Source organism: Morone saxatilis, unplaced genomic scaffold (genome assembly GCF_004916995.1).
Source record: "Morone saxatilis isolate NCDOM2014 unplaced genomic scaffold, NCSU_SB_2.0 Contig8, whole genome shotgun sequence".
NCBI lineage: Eukaryota > Metazoa > Chordata > Actinopteri > Moronidae > Morone > Morone saxatilis.
The window spans coordinates 10,673,332-10,694,129 of record NW_023340257.1 but is presented as its reverse complement, the minus strand read 5'-3'; the positions used below and the strand labels follow the sequence as shown (position 1 = coordinate 10,694,129).

At 40.5% G+C, this 20,798-nt stretch overlaps 1 protein-coding gene and 1 long non-coding RNA gene across 2 annotated transcripts in view; one reads left to right on the top strand and one right to left on the bottom strand.

Annotated features, from left to right (window-relative positions):
• Window positions 1–649: 649 nt before the first annotated feature.
• Window positions 650–12,496, bottom strand: scn4ba (sodium channel, voltage-gated, type IV, beta a). Its single transcript, XM_035680046.1, has 5 exons — window positions 11,940–12,496; window positions 3,761–3,924; window positions 3,335–3,554; window positions 3,038–3,167; window positions 650–2,077 (listed from the first exon to the last, which is right to left on the bottom strand). Exons 1-5 carry the CDS (start codon window positions 12,031–12,033, stop codon window positions 1,984–1,986), a joined length of 702 nt encoding a protein of 233 aa, XP_035535939.1. The 5' UTR covers window positions 12,034–12,496; the 3' UTR covers window positions 650–1,983.
• A 228-nt stretch (window positions 12,497–12,724) lies between these two features.
• Window positions 12,725–20,798, top strand: part of LOC118341717 — a 15,536-nt gene continuing 7,462 nt past the window's right edge. Inside the window, exons 1-2 of the long non-coding RNA XR_004797451.1 lie at window positions 12,725–12,851; window positions 16,164–16,177. This is a non-coding gene — a long non-coding RNA (uncharacterized LOC118341717). The remainder of the gene's footprint in view (window positions 12,852–16,163; window positions 16,178–20,798) is intronic.

The following is a 20,798-nucleotide window of genomic DNA, read 5'->3' as shown; positions in this document are numbered from 1 at the left end:
GTGCTCCCTGTATTACTGAGCCAGTGTCAATGGACGTGTTTGCACTATTTCAGCACAATTTTAAATACGTGCGTGTAAAAGTATTTTCTTGCGGTAAGTTTATATTGGGTTGGGGTCTGCATACAAATGTGAAAATGTGGAAGTGAATTGGTATCCAGAGGATTGCATACACTATGTTGCTCTCCTCACTTACAGTATATCCTGCTGATGTGCCACTGAGCAGAGTGCCAACTTTTTTAAACTTCTCCAGCAGAGTTGTTCAACTGTATGATTTGAATTTAGAGATAAAATGTCATCCACCCTTTCTTTCCCACAAATACCTGCAGGCCCTTACTCGAAAACAAGTCACCTTGCAATCACCCTGACCTGGTTAAAGGGGTTAAAAAAAGTTTTAGAAGTGTTGGGAGGTGCTTATTGAGCATCGACAGAGCTCCAGTCGGTCAGTTGAGGTTGATGTGAAGGGTTAAATGGGACCATACAGAGACACACAGAAATGTTCCTGCACTGCAGTGCTAGACAACGTATACTTATATGAAGTTATATAAAATGCGCACATGCTAAAAATGCATTGGTTATTTGTCAGAAGCAGCATGATTAAGTTCATTCCTTTCTATAGGGAGCTGGGTAGTCTGGGGATTGTCTTTGATGAGGGTTAGGGTTGGTTGTTTTTTTTTTTTTAATATATTTTCTGTGTTTTTATCTTCCCACCAGCAGGGGGAGCAGAAGCAGAACAGGCACCTGTGTTTCATCTAAAGCAAAACAATAAAAACCTGTGCAGAACTGGATCCTTCAGTCTCCTAAGAAATAAGCCCAGTTGTCAGCCTTAGCTAGACCGTTGTTGATCAGAATCTTCCGACAGAATGAGTGAACCGAAGCACCACAGCAGCGCGTCAAACCTGGACCCAGCAGTAAACATGGAAGCTGAACTTCAGACTACCGTGGCAGTAGTTAAGGTTGGTGGTTATATTTGGACCAATAAATAAATAAATACCTCTAGCAAACCAAGAAATAGTTTGCTAGCTACTCACAAAAAGAGTAAGCTGTATTTAAACTGTCCCATCAGTGCTACAGTATTAATACCTAATTCTTAAATGTTAAAATGCAATTTTACAGGCAGTGTCAAAAAATGCATCTTTTCCAGATTTAATAACTTAGAATATTAAGTACTTTTGTATTCAATTATGACTGAAAAATGTTGACTTACACTTGCAAACAAAAGTCTTGTAGAATGGTCCTCTGGTTTGGGTTTACAGGTGGATCTGCGTCCGTGCCAGGTGAGGGCTTTAGAGAGTAGCATTTCAGCAGTTATGTGCCGTTCATCAGTTCTTATGGCAGTTCATATATTGTGGCAATGCATCATGGGATCAAAGTGGTTTGTCCTCAGGTTTGGGTCCAAGTTTGACTCAGAGTTGTGGATTACACGCGAGAGCCCCAAGAATCAAACAGATTGTAGCTTGTCAACTCAAACTGTAGACTGAGACTGTATTTTGGCAGTTGAATATTGAAATGAAGTCTATAAATAAAGAATTTAAAACAAGTGAGGATCTTCTTTACATGGTTCTTCCTCTAAAGTGATGTAATAGTTACTAGTTGTAGTTATAGAAAGTTCAAAGTTAAGCAAGAAGTGTAATTTCTTCAAAGGTGTAACCTGAATGAGAAAATGTCAACAAGGGTTTTTGACAAACTACAATACTGTAAGTGGTTTACTTGAAGCTCTACTGGAGACAAAGTCTTAGGTCCCAGTAGGATGTAGATCAGAGGCTTTACACTGCGTAACAAATGGGCTACCATAGGTGAGAGAGTGATCCAGGCCTGTGCACATCCCACACTTCAAAATCTCAAGCATGATTTAAAATAGGCATTTACATGTTGTATTAGTTAGCCACTAGTAAGATAAAACAGTCCACTGATAACAGCATTTCCTCTCAGCGTGTACATTTGTCTAACATATATACAAACATACAGACGTACTTTGCATTTCGCTCATGCCTTTGGTGTCCCTTTGTTGTCAGCTTTGGCTCCTGAAAGTCCATTTTCTGTGTTGTCATTCCCTGAGGAGCTCACCAGGCACTCTTTACTGCAGGGGATAGAGAAGCCAGAGGTTAAGATGTACACCCGTAAAGAGAGGCACATGGGAGGGGACACAAGATTTTGTTGAAACCTATATCAAATAAGTTAATTGAAAGCTCAGAAGAACTCATTTAAAACCTGACAACTTAATGCGTCTAGCCACTCTTTGTACGTAGTATTATATTTCATAAATAGATATGTGGTTTGCAACTCGCTGCTGACACAACAGTTGGGATAGATGTGAAAAGACAAAGCAGAGATGCCATTTGTCTTTCTTTTTCTGTCAGATAGGCAGTTGTTATTTTTGCAACTGGTTCTGCACCACAAATCATGTTTATGGATAAGTTTTATGAAATGTACTGTTAAAGCTAGACGGCAGGACTTTTACATGTAAATGGACGTCTGTTACATGTGATGTTGCATTACTGCACATGGACAGGTTGGTAAGATGGTAAAATATTTAATGTATGTAGGTATTACATTTACTCTAAATGCCTAAATAATGCATTATTATCTTGGAACTGTGGTCATTTCTCTGGATTTTTGTAACTATTTCTAAACATGCCTTGGACTTTCCTGTCTCAGCAATTTGGCTACGTTTCTGGCATATATACCCCATCTGACAACTCCATAAGTTGATGTTTTTTCCCCTCCGCCCTTTTTTGCAAAGGAAATTTTGAAGAGAGCCCTGGACATGGGGGCAAACTCACAAGTAGTCATACGTCATAAGCATGCGTTGACAGTGTTTGTGTAGTTATTCTAACTGCCAGAAGGGGGAGACAAAAGTTCCACACTGAAGGTTTAACATGGGCAGCAATAGTCCAGGGTCATAGTAACCCAGTTAAGACGCATCAGACAATGCATGTCTGAGTTTACTTGTATCTACTACTGTCCATAATCAAGTATATTGATATACTCTTCTTAAATTGTCCTCAATGTCAGTTAACACAGTCAATGATCTACTCACTTCTTCTCATCATCCTTCAGCAGGAAGTGAACAACCAAGGCCTTTATCACCATGACAATTATAACTAAGCCAATGACTCCACCCAGCACTGAGACAATGATGGTTGTCAAAGTGTTGTCAACCTCCTTCACTGAAAAGAGGGAGAGAGGGGAAGACATTATGAGAAATGACGTAAGCAAAGCAGAGAAAGGAAAGAGTGAGATTCACTAGCAACGGGAAACTTAATCATTCTTCCACCATTTTTTTTAATCTGTCTGAAGGTGTGCCAGGTCAAGTGTGTGTGTGTGTGTCACATACTTTGGTCCACGACTATAAGAGTGAAGACAGCACTGTGGTTGCGGTTCTTTTCTTTTGGGTTCCTGGCGAAACAGATGTAGTCTCCCTCATCTTCAAAGGTGATGTTCCACAGCAGGATGGAGATGTTGTTGCTTTTCGAGGAGCCGACAAACTCCACACGCTCGTGGTACACAGCGACCCTGGGCTCCACGCCCTCAATGGGAATCACTGCTTGACATAACTACGCACACACACGTATGTACTTTAGATACACAGAGATAGGTAGTCAGATGTAATTCCATATGCAGGCAGATCTACTTCAGCATGTGTAAAATGTATCTGAGGCATGCAACTCGGATATGGCCAATAAAGGCCATTTTTGTGTTTGTACGGTGCAGTATGTCCATGTTGCTTATTCCTGTGTGTGTGTATGTATGTGTGCTGTACCGGTTGCATGGTTCCATTGTCATTATAGCGCCAGCTGAAGAAGAGGTTTTTGATGCCAATACAGGAGGAGTAGGTGCAGGGCAGCAGGACTGTGGAGCCATTCATTGCTTCAATTGAAGACACTTTACCTGTTGAGACCTCCAGTCCACCAACACTCCATACGCCTGGACCAAGGGAGAAAGGAAAGGGTTAAGGGGAAAAAAAGCACAGAAAACGGTGGTTTTGATAAACATAAAAACACAGACATAAAACAGAAAAGGAGAGTAAATGCATAGTACAGCACATATACAGTACAGTCAGTGGGTAAATTTAACATCAGTCTCAAATCCATTTTTAGGGCAAAAATGACAAGGGATAAAGTAATGGGTATACACATATTACTGGCTTGCTGGGCTAGGCTAGGCTGATAAGTAATGGCATTACCAAGTTAAGTAGCTTACTTACTGTAAGTACTGCACATGAAATGACAGCTTTCTTCTCCACTACTCCACTTTTATTTTTTATAGTGATGAAAACCAAACAGACATTATTATGGCTGATGATGTGGCCATAATCAATGCCGCAGCCTTTTGAAAGCCAAAACAAAGCAAAATGGACATGGAATCTAAAATTTCATTCAATTTTCAAAATATATAAACACCAACACAGTCATAGAACAATGTACATACACTTTTACCTGAACCATGAATGCCTGTCACAGCACTTGATAAAAAAAAATAAGAAGTGAAAACTGAATGGGTAATTGTCCTCTAATGGTTAATGTATTCATAGTTTAAAATGTGCCCATTCTTGCACAGTCATACATTCTTTTTCATTCATAGATAATCTTTTTAATGTATACTGCTGTGCTATTTGCTACATATTATATAACCTATGATAATATGATACAATACTCTTATAAATTTTGTTAATATTCCTTAGATCATAAGTCATCATTTACACACACTAGTGCTGGTCTTGACTTGAGAACTGTACAGTAAAAAACCTGAACAGACATACTGTTTAAAGACACATGGCTCAAAGTAAAGACCAGTCACTGGCAAGGCCTTTTTGATTGTGAAGTCTGAAGTCATCTTCTAAGTTATGACTAAGAGTGAGATAGTCACAAGTCATGTGACTTCAGTTCACACCTCTGTAAAACCCTCTCTATTTATATCTGCTCTTTATTCATTTCTATCAGTGCATTTACTGTATGCACACCAAACAAGGTGACCAGACCTAAATGGTAAATGTACTGCATAGTGCCTGTCTAGTCTTCCGACCACTCTCTTTACACTACATTCCGCATTCACCACCCATTTTACACACATTCATACAGTGAGAAACACAAACAGAAATAGTAATTGTTTATAATTATAATAATTATAATAATAATAATAATAATAATACTTATTCATACGCATACATCCACCCATGCACAGCATTAGGAGCAATTTGGGGGTTCAGTATCTTGCTCAAGGAATGCTCTGACATGCAGCAGGAGGAGCCTGGGATTGAAACCTTCTGATTAGTGGACGACCCGCTCTACCTCCTGAGCCACCGCTGCCCTCACGGTGGGGAACTGACTGACTGTCTACGAGTGATTGACATATGAACAAACCAACATGAACAGCGAGACAGAAATGCTCCCAAATCAAAACAAAAACATCAACCCAGTTTAATAGACTATTATCGGTGTCCTGTGACGTTGTGCAAAGCAGAAAACACACGGTAACAGTTTGAAAAGAGACAGTTTATCTCTTAATGGTATTTGGTTTTTGCCAGGCGGGTTATGTTGGACAGCTGGTATAATTCTCAGATTGTTGCTCTGGTGTCTCTCACACACTTGGGGACTATTTATAAACACTCTTCTCTACACTGACCTGTTCAGGATCACATTGCACTTGGACATGGTGCAAACAGTGTCCTAGTACATGTATGCCTATATGTTTGTGAAGGACTTACATCAATATAAGAATTTGACACCACCTGCTTTGCAGCTCTGTGAGACATCAGTATTTAACAAAGCACTGAAGCACCAAGTGCAACTGTTAAAAATATATAGAATAATGAAAAAAATATTTTTCAGTGTCATGGCATAACAAGGCAGTGTGGGATAAAAAGACAATATCTACAATGAATTAACCAAAGAACATTTCTAAAAATCAATATTATGTTAGAGGTACTAGAATCACATTGCCCTTAAAACACTTTTCAACCTAAGATTTTCTCTGTCTAATATACAGTGTCAACCAGAGTGTGAGAACAAAAATGACCCAGTCATTAGTTATTAGTAATTTACTGCAGTGTGTGGAAGGCTTAGTGTGCAATCAACATCGTCATGATCAGTTAATGGGTGAGAATGATAAATATGATAAATATGGTAGGTCCGCATAGAGTAGATTATTTTTCCCCTCTTTCATTTCCTTTGTTTTTCCTGTTTTGATAGCTTTCAGACCCTGTTGTGCTTTTTCAGTATTCTCTCAGATTATGACAATAACAGGGGTGTTTAAAAAACACACACACACACACACGCAGAAAACTGTAAATGCAAGTATGTGAATGCAGCCATCCCTATTGCCAATTCAGTACTTGAGAAATGAGGGAAATGATCAGAAAGTGGTGAACAGATCTGGTCAGTCAAGTATCAAGTGAAAAACAAACTGGATAAGATTGCGCACACAGCCTAAATAATAAATGTATAGAAACAATTTTCTAGTAGCTGTCAAGTTGATATGACAGAGAAGTGTTAAATCTCTGAATGTTGCAATAAAAGTACATGATTATATCAGCGTGTATGCTTTGGTTGTACTTTTTCTTTTTCTAAATTTGCTCTTTTGTCTTCTCAGTCTCAGCCCTTTCCTCTTCTCTTCTAACAACCAATATATTTTTATCCCTCCTCTGTTGTCATCTTGACTCGTCTCTTCTACTTTCAGTAGCAACTCGGGCCATTCTGGTTCTCCTTGTTCTTTTTCTGTTTATGCTTCTGCTCTCTTTTAATGGACTCTTACTACTCTTTTTTCTTTTTTGCAGTGCTGGGCACTTTCTCTCTCACAATTTTTTCCCCCTCAATCTTTCTGTCTCGCTCGCTCTCTGAACTTGCTCCTCAGGGACGCTATAACTAAATAAGAAAAGGAGAGATGTGGGGAGCTGGTCTGTGTATGTTTGTGTCTGTTTTGGTGTGGAACAGCGGTGGAATCAATAGCCATGTCTTCACCTGGTATTAACATGTGTCTTGGGTGACCGCTCTAAGTACGCCACTTCACACCTGGAATTAGAATGCGTCACCACACGTGTCTCACTTGTGATCAGATCTCATTCCCCCGCAATATATGCTAATAAAGACAGCAATTGTCCAGTTTGCTGGAAATGTGCAAAAACTGTTTCTTTGTTCTTTTGTACTGACTCTTTGGCCCAAACTGAAAGCAGACAGTGTGTTTGGTGTGTACAACATCCGGTAGGATCCATTTTCCTTCTTGTTGTTTTGCACAATATAATGCCGTTGGCGCATGAATGAGTATGTACTTCCGCTTATGCAGAGATTGTCAGTTAAATAGGCGTCTTTCACAGTGGCCCAGGACACGTCCATCTACACACTGCTAAAAGAATGTGGCCATATGCAGCCAAGACCTCCTCCGAATGAGGTCTGAACGATCAGATCAAAATGCGTCCTCAATGCCATCATGTCATGTTAATGCCAGGAGTAAACAGGGCCAATGACATCTTTAAGGTGTTAAATGTTTTCTGTAGCTGGCTTACTCCTCTGAGTGCCTTTTAAACTGGTAAGTAGATTAATTAATAATAATAATACAATGTTATCCTCTATCAACATTTACTGGCACAATGCCATTGAGCTAGGTTTGTAACTAAGTGCTGCAAAGGGAATAATGATGCAAAGCGAAACAAGTGAGAATAAAATTCCCCTCTAAATGGCATACGCAGTGTGTCTATCCACACTGGAATGATGTTTTACATATCTGAGAGGAGTGTTCCCCCCCACCCCCCTAGGCCTTGAAATAGATTTTACACCTCCCTCGTGTTACACCTCTGCTCTCTACTATCCTTTTTTCTCTCCACACCCACAGGTTCAAATACTATAGTAACGTTCAATGTTAGTTGTCCATTTTGTGTGTGTGTGTGTGTGCGTACATGAGGCTGGAATGTATGATATTTTTAGCTCTACTATCAAATATCTCTTTGTCCCAGTAGGGAAACGTCAATATCTGAATCACTGATGGGAGGAAATGCAACTAAGTGTGTGTGTCTGAGTGTGTGTGTGTCCTTGGCTGACTGTCAAGGTGACTTTTTTTTAAGTAGGCCAAAGATTGAAGGGTTAATGTATTTCCGAGTGAACCCATAGAGAACTGACCGAGGACACTATTACCTCTCTGAGAAAGAGAGAGAGGGGGAGAGAGAGAAGTGATAGAAAGGGTAAGGGAGAGGGGAGGGAATAGACAGGGAGGAGGAGAATAGAGGAGAGAGATGGATGGGGGAGCAGGAGCAATAAAGGTGGTACAGTGTGGAGGAAGTGATGGAAGGGGTCACGAGGGGAAGGATAGGGAGAGGTGAGGGGAGTGAGATGTCTTTTCCAAGGTGAAGGAGTGACAGCAGGATGGAGAATTACAACAGCAGTTAAGTAACTCAATCAACAGTGGCCAGGGTGGGGTCATCTTTACACTGCACATACACATACAGATACACACTTATGTAATATGATAGCCGAGCAAACATGTAATATCATGCGGTGTAATTGTCACAATTACATGCTAACTATTGATGAAATGTTACTGGTAATTGCTGTGTTGTAACCTGGGCTTCTTTGCGTTTGTTTGCCTTGTTGGACCACGGCTCTTTACATTTTCTGTTGTTTATTCTCTACAAAAAGGTATTGCATAATCACATATATATATATATATATATATATATACATGCACATATGGCACCATAGACTGTTGCTCATGAAAATAGTTTAATGCTAGGATTGAAGTGACAGTGATTGCGTGTTTGCATATCCAGGAAATTATTCAAGTTTATTTGGGGCTGAACTAGTCTGGTTGGTGGTCCTGTTATAATGAGGACTTGTATAATGTGGAATCTGTATGTGAATAATGAGCGATACTTTGAGGATGAATAATACAATTCCAAGAACAGACCTAACAGTAAGTTATGTTTCACATATTATATCTCTGACTATTGTATCAAAAATATAAATGATTACATATAAGGAGTTTATTGTTAATCAGAAAAGCAGGACCTTTAATGGACCTGCAAAAGATTAAATATCTTCCAAATTTCATGCTTATTTCCCCCACGTCTGGCTTTGGCTGGGGCTTTGTTTCATTTGTGTTTTCCCTGGCTTCATTTACCATTGAGAAAGGGTCTGTTGGGAGAGATTGCTGCAATGTTTTGAAAAAGATTATTGGAATCTAGGAATAGAATTAAGGCTGTGGTTTTCTATGGAGGCCTATAATTTCAACATTTATTTAATGTGCATGTTAATAAATAAACACATACTGTCAAAAACAGAACATTTATGAATGAAAAATAGACAAAAATATATTACTGTAATATGGAAGAATGTATATGGACAATACTGCGACAAATGAGATGATGACAGTGAGCGAATGGTGATAATTGGGTGACAATAAGGGACTTGTTGTTTAGAACAAGAACTAGAACTCTAGAACTCTACAAAGGAGTGTGTCCTTTTAAAACCCTGTCGGCACACCAGGGATCGTTAACTTCCACATGCACAACCAAATGATGATTGTTTTTGTTACTTTTAAGCCCTCGTTTGGCCTGCGACATGTAAAATACCATGTTACAACACAGGGCTAGGACATTTAACTTTATGGTGGCAATTCTACTGATTTTATTCAGTCATTTTATCTTTGAAATTAAATCTTATCTATCTTATCTTTCCTCAACTGCATCAGAATTGACCAGACCTTGTAGCATTTACAAACAAAATAAAAGGAGGTGACCTTCTCATTACAACAGCAACTAACCCCAAGGGTGAAGCAACACAACTGTCATCCAACTCCACACTATACTAACCCCTGTGTGGTACAATTTGTGGCCTATTTGATGAAGCAGGATTGGTAGATTAGTAGTACAAGTTACTTTAGGATAACTTTGTTGAAAACCCAGAAAGTCCTAAAATCTGGAGTATGGACTAATATGTAATGTACTCAGCAAAGTAATACAGATAACCTGCTTCATGAAATTTGCCCTTGTTGTTAGTTACAGTGGTATTATTAGTTTAATACCCACTTTATTAACCTGGCATTCCTCTCAATTAATTTTTGATTACCAAGAGGCGTAATCAACTGGTGCAGACCAATCTGGCAAAACTGTATAGACCTTCAACCAAGAAGAGCAACGAAACATGTGAGGTAGCACTAAACGACACATGCAAGTTGAGGCAGTGCTTGGTCTGTTTTCAAGCAGTAAAAAAATGTCAACTTATTCACAAACCTTCTTAAATTGCAGCTAAACACTACACTGGAACGTTTGAACGTCTGAATACATTTGAGGCGAGAAATGGGCAAAGCAACAGAATCTTGATTCATATTTGATCAGCCCTGCCTGGTTTGATGATTGGAGTTTGAGTTTCGTGAGCGCTGCAGACTAGATTTACACTTGTGTAACTTTTCAAATCTGGACTAGTGACGCTCCTCCATCAATTATCATATAAACACCCCTGATATTAAATAAACTTTTGGGTTTAACCTGACCAGATCCCGCCAGAGCAACTAAAACATGAGCTCGGCAGATTGGACACATTACAATGCTGCACTTCGAATGCTCTGTGTTTGTTTGCCTTGTTGCACCACAGCGCTTTACATTTTCTGTTGTTTATTCTCTACAAAAAGGTATTGCATAATCCCATATATATATATATATATATATATATATACACATGCACATATGGCACCATAGACTGTTGCTCATAAAAGTAGTTTAATGCTAGGACTGAAGTGACAGTGACTTTGTGTTTGCATATCCAGGAACTTTTTGGATTACAGATTTTTACAGTTTTAGTATATTTGGTGTGTGGACTAGTCTGTCTTCTGAGTCTTGTTGGTGGTCCTGTTATAATGAGGACTTGCATAATGTGGCATCTCTATGTGAATCATGAGCAATACTTTGAGGATGAGTAATGCAGTTCCAAGAACACAACTTGGGGCTTATTTTCATTTGTCTTTTAAAAAGTAAAATGCCACATACAGGCCTATAACTGTTCTTTTAACCTATTTCTTCAATTAACATTTCGTTGTAATTGTTGGCATTATCTTGTAGAATGGACCTAAACATCAGCATAATATGAAATGTCCTAACTGATTACCTTGTTCACTTAAGGATTACACTGATATGAAGTTTTAACCCTTGGTCCTGGTTTTGTAACTGAACTGTACTGAACTGTGCCGAGTTTCAAGACTGAGATCTAGGAGGGAATGCTGGGATGGTGGGGCACTATTGGGTGCTACAACAAAACCAGGCAATGTTTGAGCAAAAGCACAGATCACCACTGCATCACTACGTCACTGCCAGTAATACTACAACCACACACACACACGGATGTGAGCTGTAGCTCTAATGTTTTTCTATACTCTGAGATGTTTTTTCTTTCTTTACCTTTCATTCTTTTTTCCCTGGAAAATTGCACCATACCTAACCCTAACCCTGCATGAAGAGACATTTAGCCCGTCACTCATCCAGCTCAGCAGCCAGATATTTAATATGTCCAAGTTCAGATCAGCCAAAGGGTTGGATGTTACTGACCTTGATGCCCTCAGTAGGGCAACAAGTAAACATCACCTGTGACATCACTGTACATTTTAGCCTGCAGGTGTGGAAAGTAGATGATAAGACAGGAGAGCCAAAGCGTAGGAGACGGAACAGCAGATGTTGGTATGGAGTAATAAAAAATATATTTATGGATTTTCTGTGACAGCCGTAAACCACCAACCGAGGCCCGCACAGAAAACACTGAAACAAAGCCAGCAAGAGGAAGGTGTAGAGGGCATATAAACAAGTTCATATGTATGGAAAGTAAGAGGGGATTTACCCAACAGTAAGCTGGCATGAAAGTGTCTTGAAGAGGACAGAAGTACAATGTTCTGGTGTAATGCAGAGCTTTAGTGGAAGAGTGAGGAATGACAGGGCAGCTGAAGGTATAGAGAGAAGTATAACTCACCGAGCAGCAGTGCAACTACCAAACCGGGATGAAGTAGATCCCCTGATCTCAGCCGACCAGAGACACCCGAACCGGTGCTGTCCACTGACGCCATGACACCAAGTCTGTCTGTCTGTGTTGTGTTGTCTGCCTATGTGTCCTCTCTCCCCGTCTGCCAGTCTGGTCAGCCTGAACTGTGACTCCAATCTATGAAAATATATGCGTGTGTGTGTGTGTGTGTGCTTGTTTGTGATATGGCTCTCTGGAGCAAGGTGAGACACTGAGCTGTGCAGCTGATTCTGAAGTCCCGCTCTCAGTCCCTCCCTCTTCTCTCCTCCTCTTCCCTCTGTCCCAGAAATGAACAGAGGGGAGCGCAAAGAGAGGAGGATAAATTCCTTCAGGGAGCTTTTCTCCCGACCAGTTGTCCCCTCTTGCGCTGCACTCCAGCAAAGCCCAGGGAGGCACAAACTAGAAGAATGCAGCAGTTGAAAGAAAACAGCGCAGGCTCCCCCGTCTCTCTCCCTCTCTCTCTCTCCCTCTCTCTCTAGCTCTCTCTTTTCTCTCCCCTCCCTTCCTGTCCCCTTGTCGCTGTCTCTTGCGGACTCGGGTGGTGATTATCCGGCACAAGGAGAGCGTGAGGCGAAAGGCGGAGAAGAGGAGAAGCGAGGCAGAGCAGAGAAGAGCAGCCGGCGGCGTACAGCGGCGTAGCGTCAGACAGCTCCACTGCTCCAGCTCCAGCAGCAGCAGCAGCAGCAGCTGGGGGAATCAGGCTGGCCAGCAGAAGCCCAGAGGGGGAGACATGGGCTGCACTGGGTGGGTGGGTAGGAGAGCACTCGAGAGGCACGGAGGGATGCTGGAGGAGAGCCAGCAGCGGGGGCATTAAAGCAGAGCGCGCGTCTCCCCAGCCGGCACAGGGAGGAATGAGCAAGAGAGGTACTGCAGAGGTAGAGGTGAAGAGAGAGAGAGAGAGAGAGAGAGAGAGAGAGAGAAGGGGGGGGGGTGATAACTGCTGCCACATGCACGCACATACACATATGCTCCCAGCATAGTAAAAGCTGAGTCAGCCTTACTCAAGAGGGTCTCGGAGAGTCGGATACGGGGCTGGGTGCTTCACGCATACCACATGCCCCTGACTTAACTGCATCATCTACTCTTGTCTCCATTTTCACGTGTCTCCCATTTCATGCTGCGGCCGTACCTCTCATTTGGCAGGGTGATGCTTTAGTGAGATGTGATCTTGTGCACCGACAAGTTTTCGTATGAAATGAGTCACGTTTTTATCTCCCTCTTTCCCCCCTCTTTGAGTAAAAGCGTAGCAGCTTTATGAAGGTGTTGAGTTTGTTAAAGAACATAATGTTTGAGTATCGTTGCACCAGATTTATTTCATTTCCATTAGTTTTATTTAGTAAATAATACACATACAAGCACAGGCCTGTTTTTTTTTTACATTCTCCTACATCAAAATCTGTACAGGAGACCACATATAGAATTTCAATGCATTTTGACATTGCACAAGACTTTTGGTAGATGATTTTTTAATGTTATGATGATGATTTCCTTGGACTACAAATCAACAACTCTGTCTGTAGCTAAATTTGCTAGCACCCAGCTGTTACTAGTTCCTCACACTGCTTCCATTTTCCCCCCCACATGTAACACGTTACAGCTCTCTTAATGCAAAGAAAGCGTCCACCTCCTGTAGTTTTTTACCTGTTGTTTTTTAGAACACAAAATTTTGTCTGAAGCTCAGTAGATGTACACCAAACTGTGCACCACAGCTCAGTTTGCAAGACCAGTGACCTTGATCTGCGTTCTGTGGTTTGATTCAGATTGTCACAAACCACCTTAAGAAACTGGTTTTAGTTTACATGCCTTACAATTTGCCTGAAAGGCACATAGGGGCAGTAATGTATCATTCACACCGTGTTACAAAACATGGAGCCACCAGGACATTACACTATCATACCACACCTTTCATAAATCTCAGCTCATCCTTCAACACAGCACAGTGGCAGTGAAGGATCACCAAAGCCCACAACTCTAATGTGCAGGCTGACCTTCACAGGATTCATGACTTCCTCACCCATCGAGCATCAACACACATCAACTGTGTCATCACCAGCATCAGAGCCACACAGGCCCACACCTATAGCAAATGTCTCTATACTCAACACAAGTGCAAGTAAAACTTAACACGAGCAAGCAAAGGGTTTTAGCATCTGTTAGAGTTCAAATACCTTGTTGGACATTTGTGGATGAACTGACTTTTGATCAGCACACTGTAGTGCACAGGCATGCCGGAGGGGACTGTTTATCATCTGCTAGCACTCCATGTATAACCCCACCAGCACCTACTGTACTGTGGAACATAATTGAACCCAATCCTTGGTCCATCCACATTTCACAGAAAATGATTCATGCATCATACACAAAGTCCCCACAGTCACTTCAGACTCAGTACACCCACTACATCGTCACTTTGACCTGCCTGTCTGGCTGCAAGCACAGATGCTTGAATCCTCTCCTTGCTAGCCACTAAACATATTTATGTGCATACCTTTGTGGTATAGAGTTTTTATGCTGTTTCTTTGGTTGTTTCTCTTGTGTGGCTGTGGTTGCTTCAGGTTTATATGAGCCTGTGATATTACTTCGTCGAGAGCAATAGAAATCCATTGTATATGTTATGTAAGAAAGAAATGTATAAATGCCATTGATACGGAGCTTCAACAATGTTTCTTTTTACGGCAACACCTAATTACCTTTTGAAATCAGGACTGCACATTTCTGTGATGGCTTGGCATCACACAACACATTTTTGTGATTTCTGTGATGACTTGGCACCACAGATATGTGAGATGTTTTGGCATCACTTTCTGCTCCCTCGGGTTTTGGCACATTGTGGGTTGTAGCGTATTCTGTGATTATCTCATAGTCTGACAGTTATTAAACTGCTTTTTCAATGAGCAAACATAATGTTAATTTGTGTTTTATTGTGCATCTCAGTTTTAATAGAAAGTACAAATACATTTGTTGTATGACATACTGTATTTCAAAATACATACATAGGGAAAAAGATTACATATAGTGAAGGTTTCTCCTTAACTATCCATACTGACATGATGGATGCTTGACCTCTGCAACTCTCGCACATACACACACGCTTGGCATTTCCAGGTTCAAGTGGGGGGGGGGGGGTTTAATAGAGCAATCTATAAATACTTTGACTGGAGGTAAATACATAAATAAACTCATGTATATGAAGACAGGGAGACTGATATGCAGTGACAGATGCACACGTGCCTCTTTGCATATTCACACCGTTACATAGTCACATGTGAGCACACGCACACACCTGCCTCTGGACAGGGTGACCTTGGATGCTGTGTATAGAAAGAAGGCGGAGCAGAAGAGGACATTACACTGATGAGAGGAGAGGAGGGCGTTAGGGTTTAGGAGTGGTGAGAGGAAAGAGAGGTTCAAGGAGAGAAAAAAGACGGGATGGGTACAGGAGGAAAGGAGGCGAGAGTGGACCGGGGGAGGAAGAGAGAAGGTGGGGGGTACGACAGGAGCGAGCGGAGGAGAGATGACAGGAGGCAAAAGGAGGGAGGTGAGATGAGAGAGGGAGGGAGTGGAGGATCTGTTTCTGGGACGGCCAAGGCAGTGAAATGCTGCAGTGAAGCCACACAGCTGAGCCGGTCCAAGCACAGCTACTGAGGGGACACTGAGCTCTCAGCCTCTTCCTTCACTCCCTTCATTCTCTCTTCATACCTCCATCCTCTCCCACCCACCACTTTCATCGCCTACTCTGACCAACCTTCCTCTCACCCCACACTCCGACCTGCTCTATCCTCCCTCCCCCTTCCTCTACCTCCCTCCATCACTCCATCCCTCCCTCCCTCCCTCCCGCCCTCTCTCTCTCTCTTTGCACCAGCCGGTGAGTGAGCAGATTTCAGAAAGCATCCTGAGTGGAGGAGGACAAGTGGGGTGGGCCTCTCTCTTTTCTCTTGTCTTCATCTGTCCTTCCTCTTCCTCTTCATCTGAGCGGGTCAATCCATCTTCTCCAATACCCTACTTCTATTTTTACCTTTTTTTGTTGCTTTTTACATGTTGTTGCATGGTTCTAACTCTGTTCTTTCCTCTGTTCTTCTCTTTGCGTCCATGTTCTCTCTTTTTTCTGTTTGTTTTGTCCCCGCGGTTTGTGATCCTGTTGTCTGTCCGTCCATCCTGTCCGTCGGTGGGGAACAGGGACCATCAAAAAGGTGAGTCCTGCCCCGTCTAAAGTTAAGAGCTGGTCTGCAGTACATTCCGATTCACACACACACACACACACACACAGCCTCACATATATCTGCTTTGGAAGTTTAAGTTGTATGTATCAGACTTCAGTGCTGATATGTAATCAAACCTGTGCAGAACGTGCAGCCGGCCTCTTGGTGTAGATTTGGTGTTGTTGTGTAGCTATAAGATGTAGTCTCAAGGTTTGGAACTGGACGTTAGGAGGGTAGTTTGAAACAACGATTTGCTTGATGTTGGCTTGGTGTGAAAAAAAATGTTTAAAAAGATTGCGTACTGTGGGCTGTGTGCGCAGTGTAACTGAAACTAGAACATTTAAATATGCCTATTACGTTTGGTTCTCTCCTCTGTTTCGCCGGCTTCATACACCCACAACAAAGTTTTGTATAATCTTTTAATCGGATATAACTCCCATTGCGGCCATTATTGAATTCTTGACCTTTTTTGCGTTTTTTAAGTCGTTAAATCGTTTATAGTCATTAATTTCAAGACTATATAATAATAATTGTAGAATATGAGTTTAAATACGATATAGACAATGCAATCTATAGGGAAGGTGTATTGCTTAGATAGTGTATTGTATTTTAAAAGTACATGATTCAAACTACTCATCAATACAAATAATATGCTGAAAAATAGACGAGCAGCATTTATTTTCTAATTCTGTGCCTCAAATTTACTGTCTGCATAATGACCTATAGCAACTATGTTACACACATTGTCTGTAAACTAGGATGTTTATCAGTGAAACCTTTCTTAGGCTGTGTTCAAACAACAGCTCTACATGAAAAAATGCAGACCCCTTCTTTGAATGATACCACTGGGCTGATGCAGAGAGCTCTGTAAACAAAAATTGGCAGGGTCATCTAAAAAAAAGTTGAACCAGACTCAACTGTAACTGCAATGCATTGTCATGGTGCTGCATGAGCCAGTCAAATATGTGCAAGCGTGCAGCTGGTAGATTGCTTTGTAACATGAATACCATTTTTCTGCAGTACCTTACCTCAGGATTGTCGCAATAAAAGATAAAATGATTGACACATCAATCTATGGTTACTGCACATAGTGATACAAACTGCCCCGTAACATTTGGTGTATAATAAACGTCCTCTAATCTTTTTCTGACTAAGGTTCGGTTAAGGATAATTTTGGGTTACAGTTCAGATTCAAAATGAATCCTGTTTGTCTGCAAAAGCTGAAAATACTCTACATTCACAAAGTCACCTCTGGTTGATTGTCAGTGGAACTGCTCCAAGTTGTCCTCTCTGGTGAGATCACAGTACAGCTTGGCTTTCTGGGTTTGAGACTAATTAAAGCTCACATACATACAAAACCAGAGCTGTCATAGTGTCAGAGAAAAGCACATTTTCATACTGTGGCGCATTCAAAACTCCAATACACTGTGTAAGTGATATGGTGCTCTGTTGCAGATATTGTCATGGTCAAAAAACTAAACGGTCTGGGCTGATGCATCAGAGGACATTTTGTTTAATGAAATTAAAGTCTACGGAAGGTGAAAGACATGATGAAACTAGCAGAGACAGGAACAAATCACTGTTTTGCAAGTCAAAAACATGTCTCAAGTCATTGCTGAATGTAATTCCCTTTTAACAACAGGACAAACAAAAATCAATTATTTTATAATTTTTTCCAACTGGCACTCAGTAACGTAACATGAGTTTTCCATGGTTCTATGCTGTCAGACTGGTTCAAACAAAGTGGATGTAGGGGATATCGACTTGCTGAGAAGGAATGATGTTAACTTTAGTTGTTTTAGGAAATAATTTGATTTGAGGTACATTATGTAACATACTTTTGAATCTTTGAGCTTGGTATCAAATATTTTCAAGTCAAAGGGCTCAAGTCCAAGTGAAGTCACGAGTCCTTGGTGTTAATGTGAGAGTCAAGTTGCAAGTCTTTTTGATTTTGTCAAGTCAAATCTAAAGTCATCAAATTTGTGACTCAAGGCTGATTCATGTCTAAGTCATGTGACTCTAAACCTTTGCAAGAGGGCTTGAATTCACTGGTCTGCTGGGCCTCTGCTGGGCTCTTGCTGGGGCCTTTCTGTGTTTGCATGTCTTCCAATGTCTTTGTCATTTTCCTCAGGGTTTTTCGATTTCAGACATGCTAGTTAGGTGGTGTTCCCTGTGTCTTGACCAGTGTGAGCTAGGATAAGCACCAGTCACAGGCAACCTTGAACAGGATAAGCAGATAGATAGTGGATGGATGAATGGATGGATGGATAAAAAAGAAAGTACACAAAACTGTGACATTTTCCTAAATCATCTTTATTTAAAATACATAATGTAATGACAGCTGCTTGTTCAGAGGCAGCACAGTGCAAGCATTAGTTTGGTGTTCACTAACATTTAAAGTGATACAAGAGCAACTATTCAGGGCAAACTCATAGTCAAATTATAGCATGCTTATATTTTCATGACTCACAGGGGAAGAGCTTGATGCAAACTTTTGGTTTTGGTTAGTGGTCCATATGATAATTGGTGTTATCACCGTAAACATGGATAGGATATTTATGTTTATTGGCAGCCTGAAGGCATGTACAGTGTACTTCATATACACCTGATCGCATGCATTGTCAACATGCATATCAAAATAGAAAATTATTGATAGGGTAAGAATGTTAGTTTGTTCTTATCGTTCCCAGAGTCCGGGTTCAAAGCATGTTTAATTCTCACATTCTCTTATGTATATGCAGGTGGCGCCATTTATTAATAATCATGATCTTAAATTAATAAACTCCCTGGGCATTTTTTCGTTTTCCTCCTCCTCTCTTTGCATACAGGCCATTCAGATATATAATTTGCTTTTGCTATGCTGCACAACGAGGTGTATAGCTGTCAGGAGGTCTTAGTCTATATTGGGTTGCGCTATGGTGGGTTGGCAGTCAGTGTGCTCCTCTTCAAAACTATACGACGCAAATATTAAGTTTACACAAATATTTTCATATGGGAACTACTTTCATTCGCATCTTCCATTGCCCTGGTTTGTTTTTTCCTGGTCTGTTGCTTTTTATTCCAATCTCAACTGGTAGTTCAACTGGGTGGCCCTTCTCTACTGATTGGGGGTATCGGATGTTTAAACCAATAATAAATCCTTGAGCATCTCAGCTAACTTCGCTACAACACTTTTTTCGCTGGTTGTATTGTACCATGTATGTAATAATAGAAAAGTTTGGAAATTTGAAAACGTACACCATTCACATCTGTTCCTAAGTAATGCCTCTTACCTCAATCATGGTGTTTTAAAATACTGTATCCTTGGTCGACAGTGATATCTGTTTGCCATTAAACACATTTATCCAATTCTGATATACCCTAATTCTTAGTGGAAGATGTGGGATAATCATGACAAATACAGATTATAATGTCTCAATTAATAATGTAGTATTGGTAGTATTGGCATGTGTGTTTTTGGCCAATGGCATGGTGATTGCTATGGTTAAAGGGTAATATTGTTATTTGTGTAGTGACTTTGGATATTTGAAACTTATTTTGGTTTTGCACCTCTATAATGTTAAAACAATTTTATATCCTTTTTTTATTAATAGTGATCCTGACTTCACTTGTATAAATGTCAATGGTCATGTGTACAGGCATGGTGGATTTATTAATCTCTGGTGTGTCTCTGGATGATAGTTTATACTGTATGCATATACAGGGTGATTAGAAAGTGTTTACATAGTTTAGTGGTGTCTCTGAATATGCGTGTAAATGTGTCTCAAGCTGCTTAGCTGTGTTAAATAGTTTTATTGGGATAGATTGGTCGTTGCCATATCAAATGTAGGTAGGCCTGGCATCCTGGGTTTCTGACAATGTAAATAAAAAAAATGGATGTACCAGGTTCTGATGTTTAGGACTCGAATGGTATCTACATCTATTACAGAAACTGATAGTTTGTGAATAGTTGTCTAGGACTCTTATGTAAGTTTTGTAGGTTCCAATGCAAAGATCTATGATGGCCGGAAGGTCTATTTCGCTGGTGGTCTTATTTTTTTGCTCTAGAACTTATACAAAACAACCACTCACAGTTAAAAACATCATAATTAAGATTCTATTGTTGGCATCCTTTCAATTTAGCTACTCTGATGTGCATTTGATTTTAGAGCAGCCAACTAACAATATATTATCATGTGAATACCAATATGCTGTTGAAGAAAACATTAAACATGGGGATATATTTATCCATAAAATATTGACAAATTGATGTAGTTTGGTTGGAACGGCTCTCGCTGCTCTTCTCTATGTGAACAATTGCTTGGTACATTGTGTTGGTCTAGAAGTGTGTACGGTTGCAGTATTTGTTGTGTAAGATCGTGACCCAAAAACAAGTAATAGTGAGCAGGTTAACCAGGGATGTGTCGAGAAAAATTTAGGCTGTTTTAAGGAATTTTTTATTGCAATATTAAGCAACTATACTGCTTACTGTATTTGTTATATTATGGTATTTTTATTTCCTCATTAGGGAACTCAAAGTGTCAAACTTGTGTAGTGAAATATACAATTTGATGTTTTTCAATGTACTAGTCAGATTAATTCTCAATCTTGTGACATCCCATTACTCCCCCTG

Bases quoted from the DNA above. Each gene is read 5' to 3' on its own strand.
- scn4ba (XM_035680046.1), bottom strand. From the start codon at position 12,033: ATGGCGTCAGTGGACAGCACCGGTTCGGGTGTCTCTGGTCGGCTGAGA. The intron at 3,555-3,760 runs GTACAGCACACA...GTGTGTGCGTAG, and splicing joins ACAATGGAACCATGCAACCG to TTATGTCAAGCAGTGATTCC. The intron at 2,078-3,037 runs GTGAGTAGATCA...TATCCCCTGCAG, and splicing joins CTGAAGGATGATGAGAAGAA to TAAAGAGTGCCTGGTGAGCT.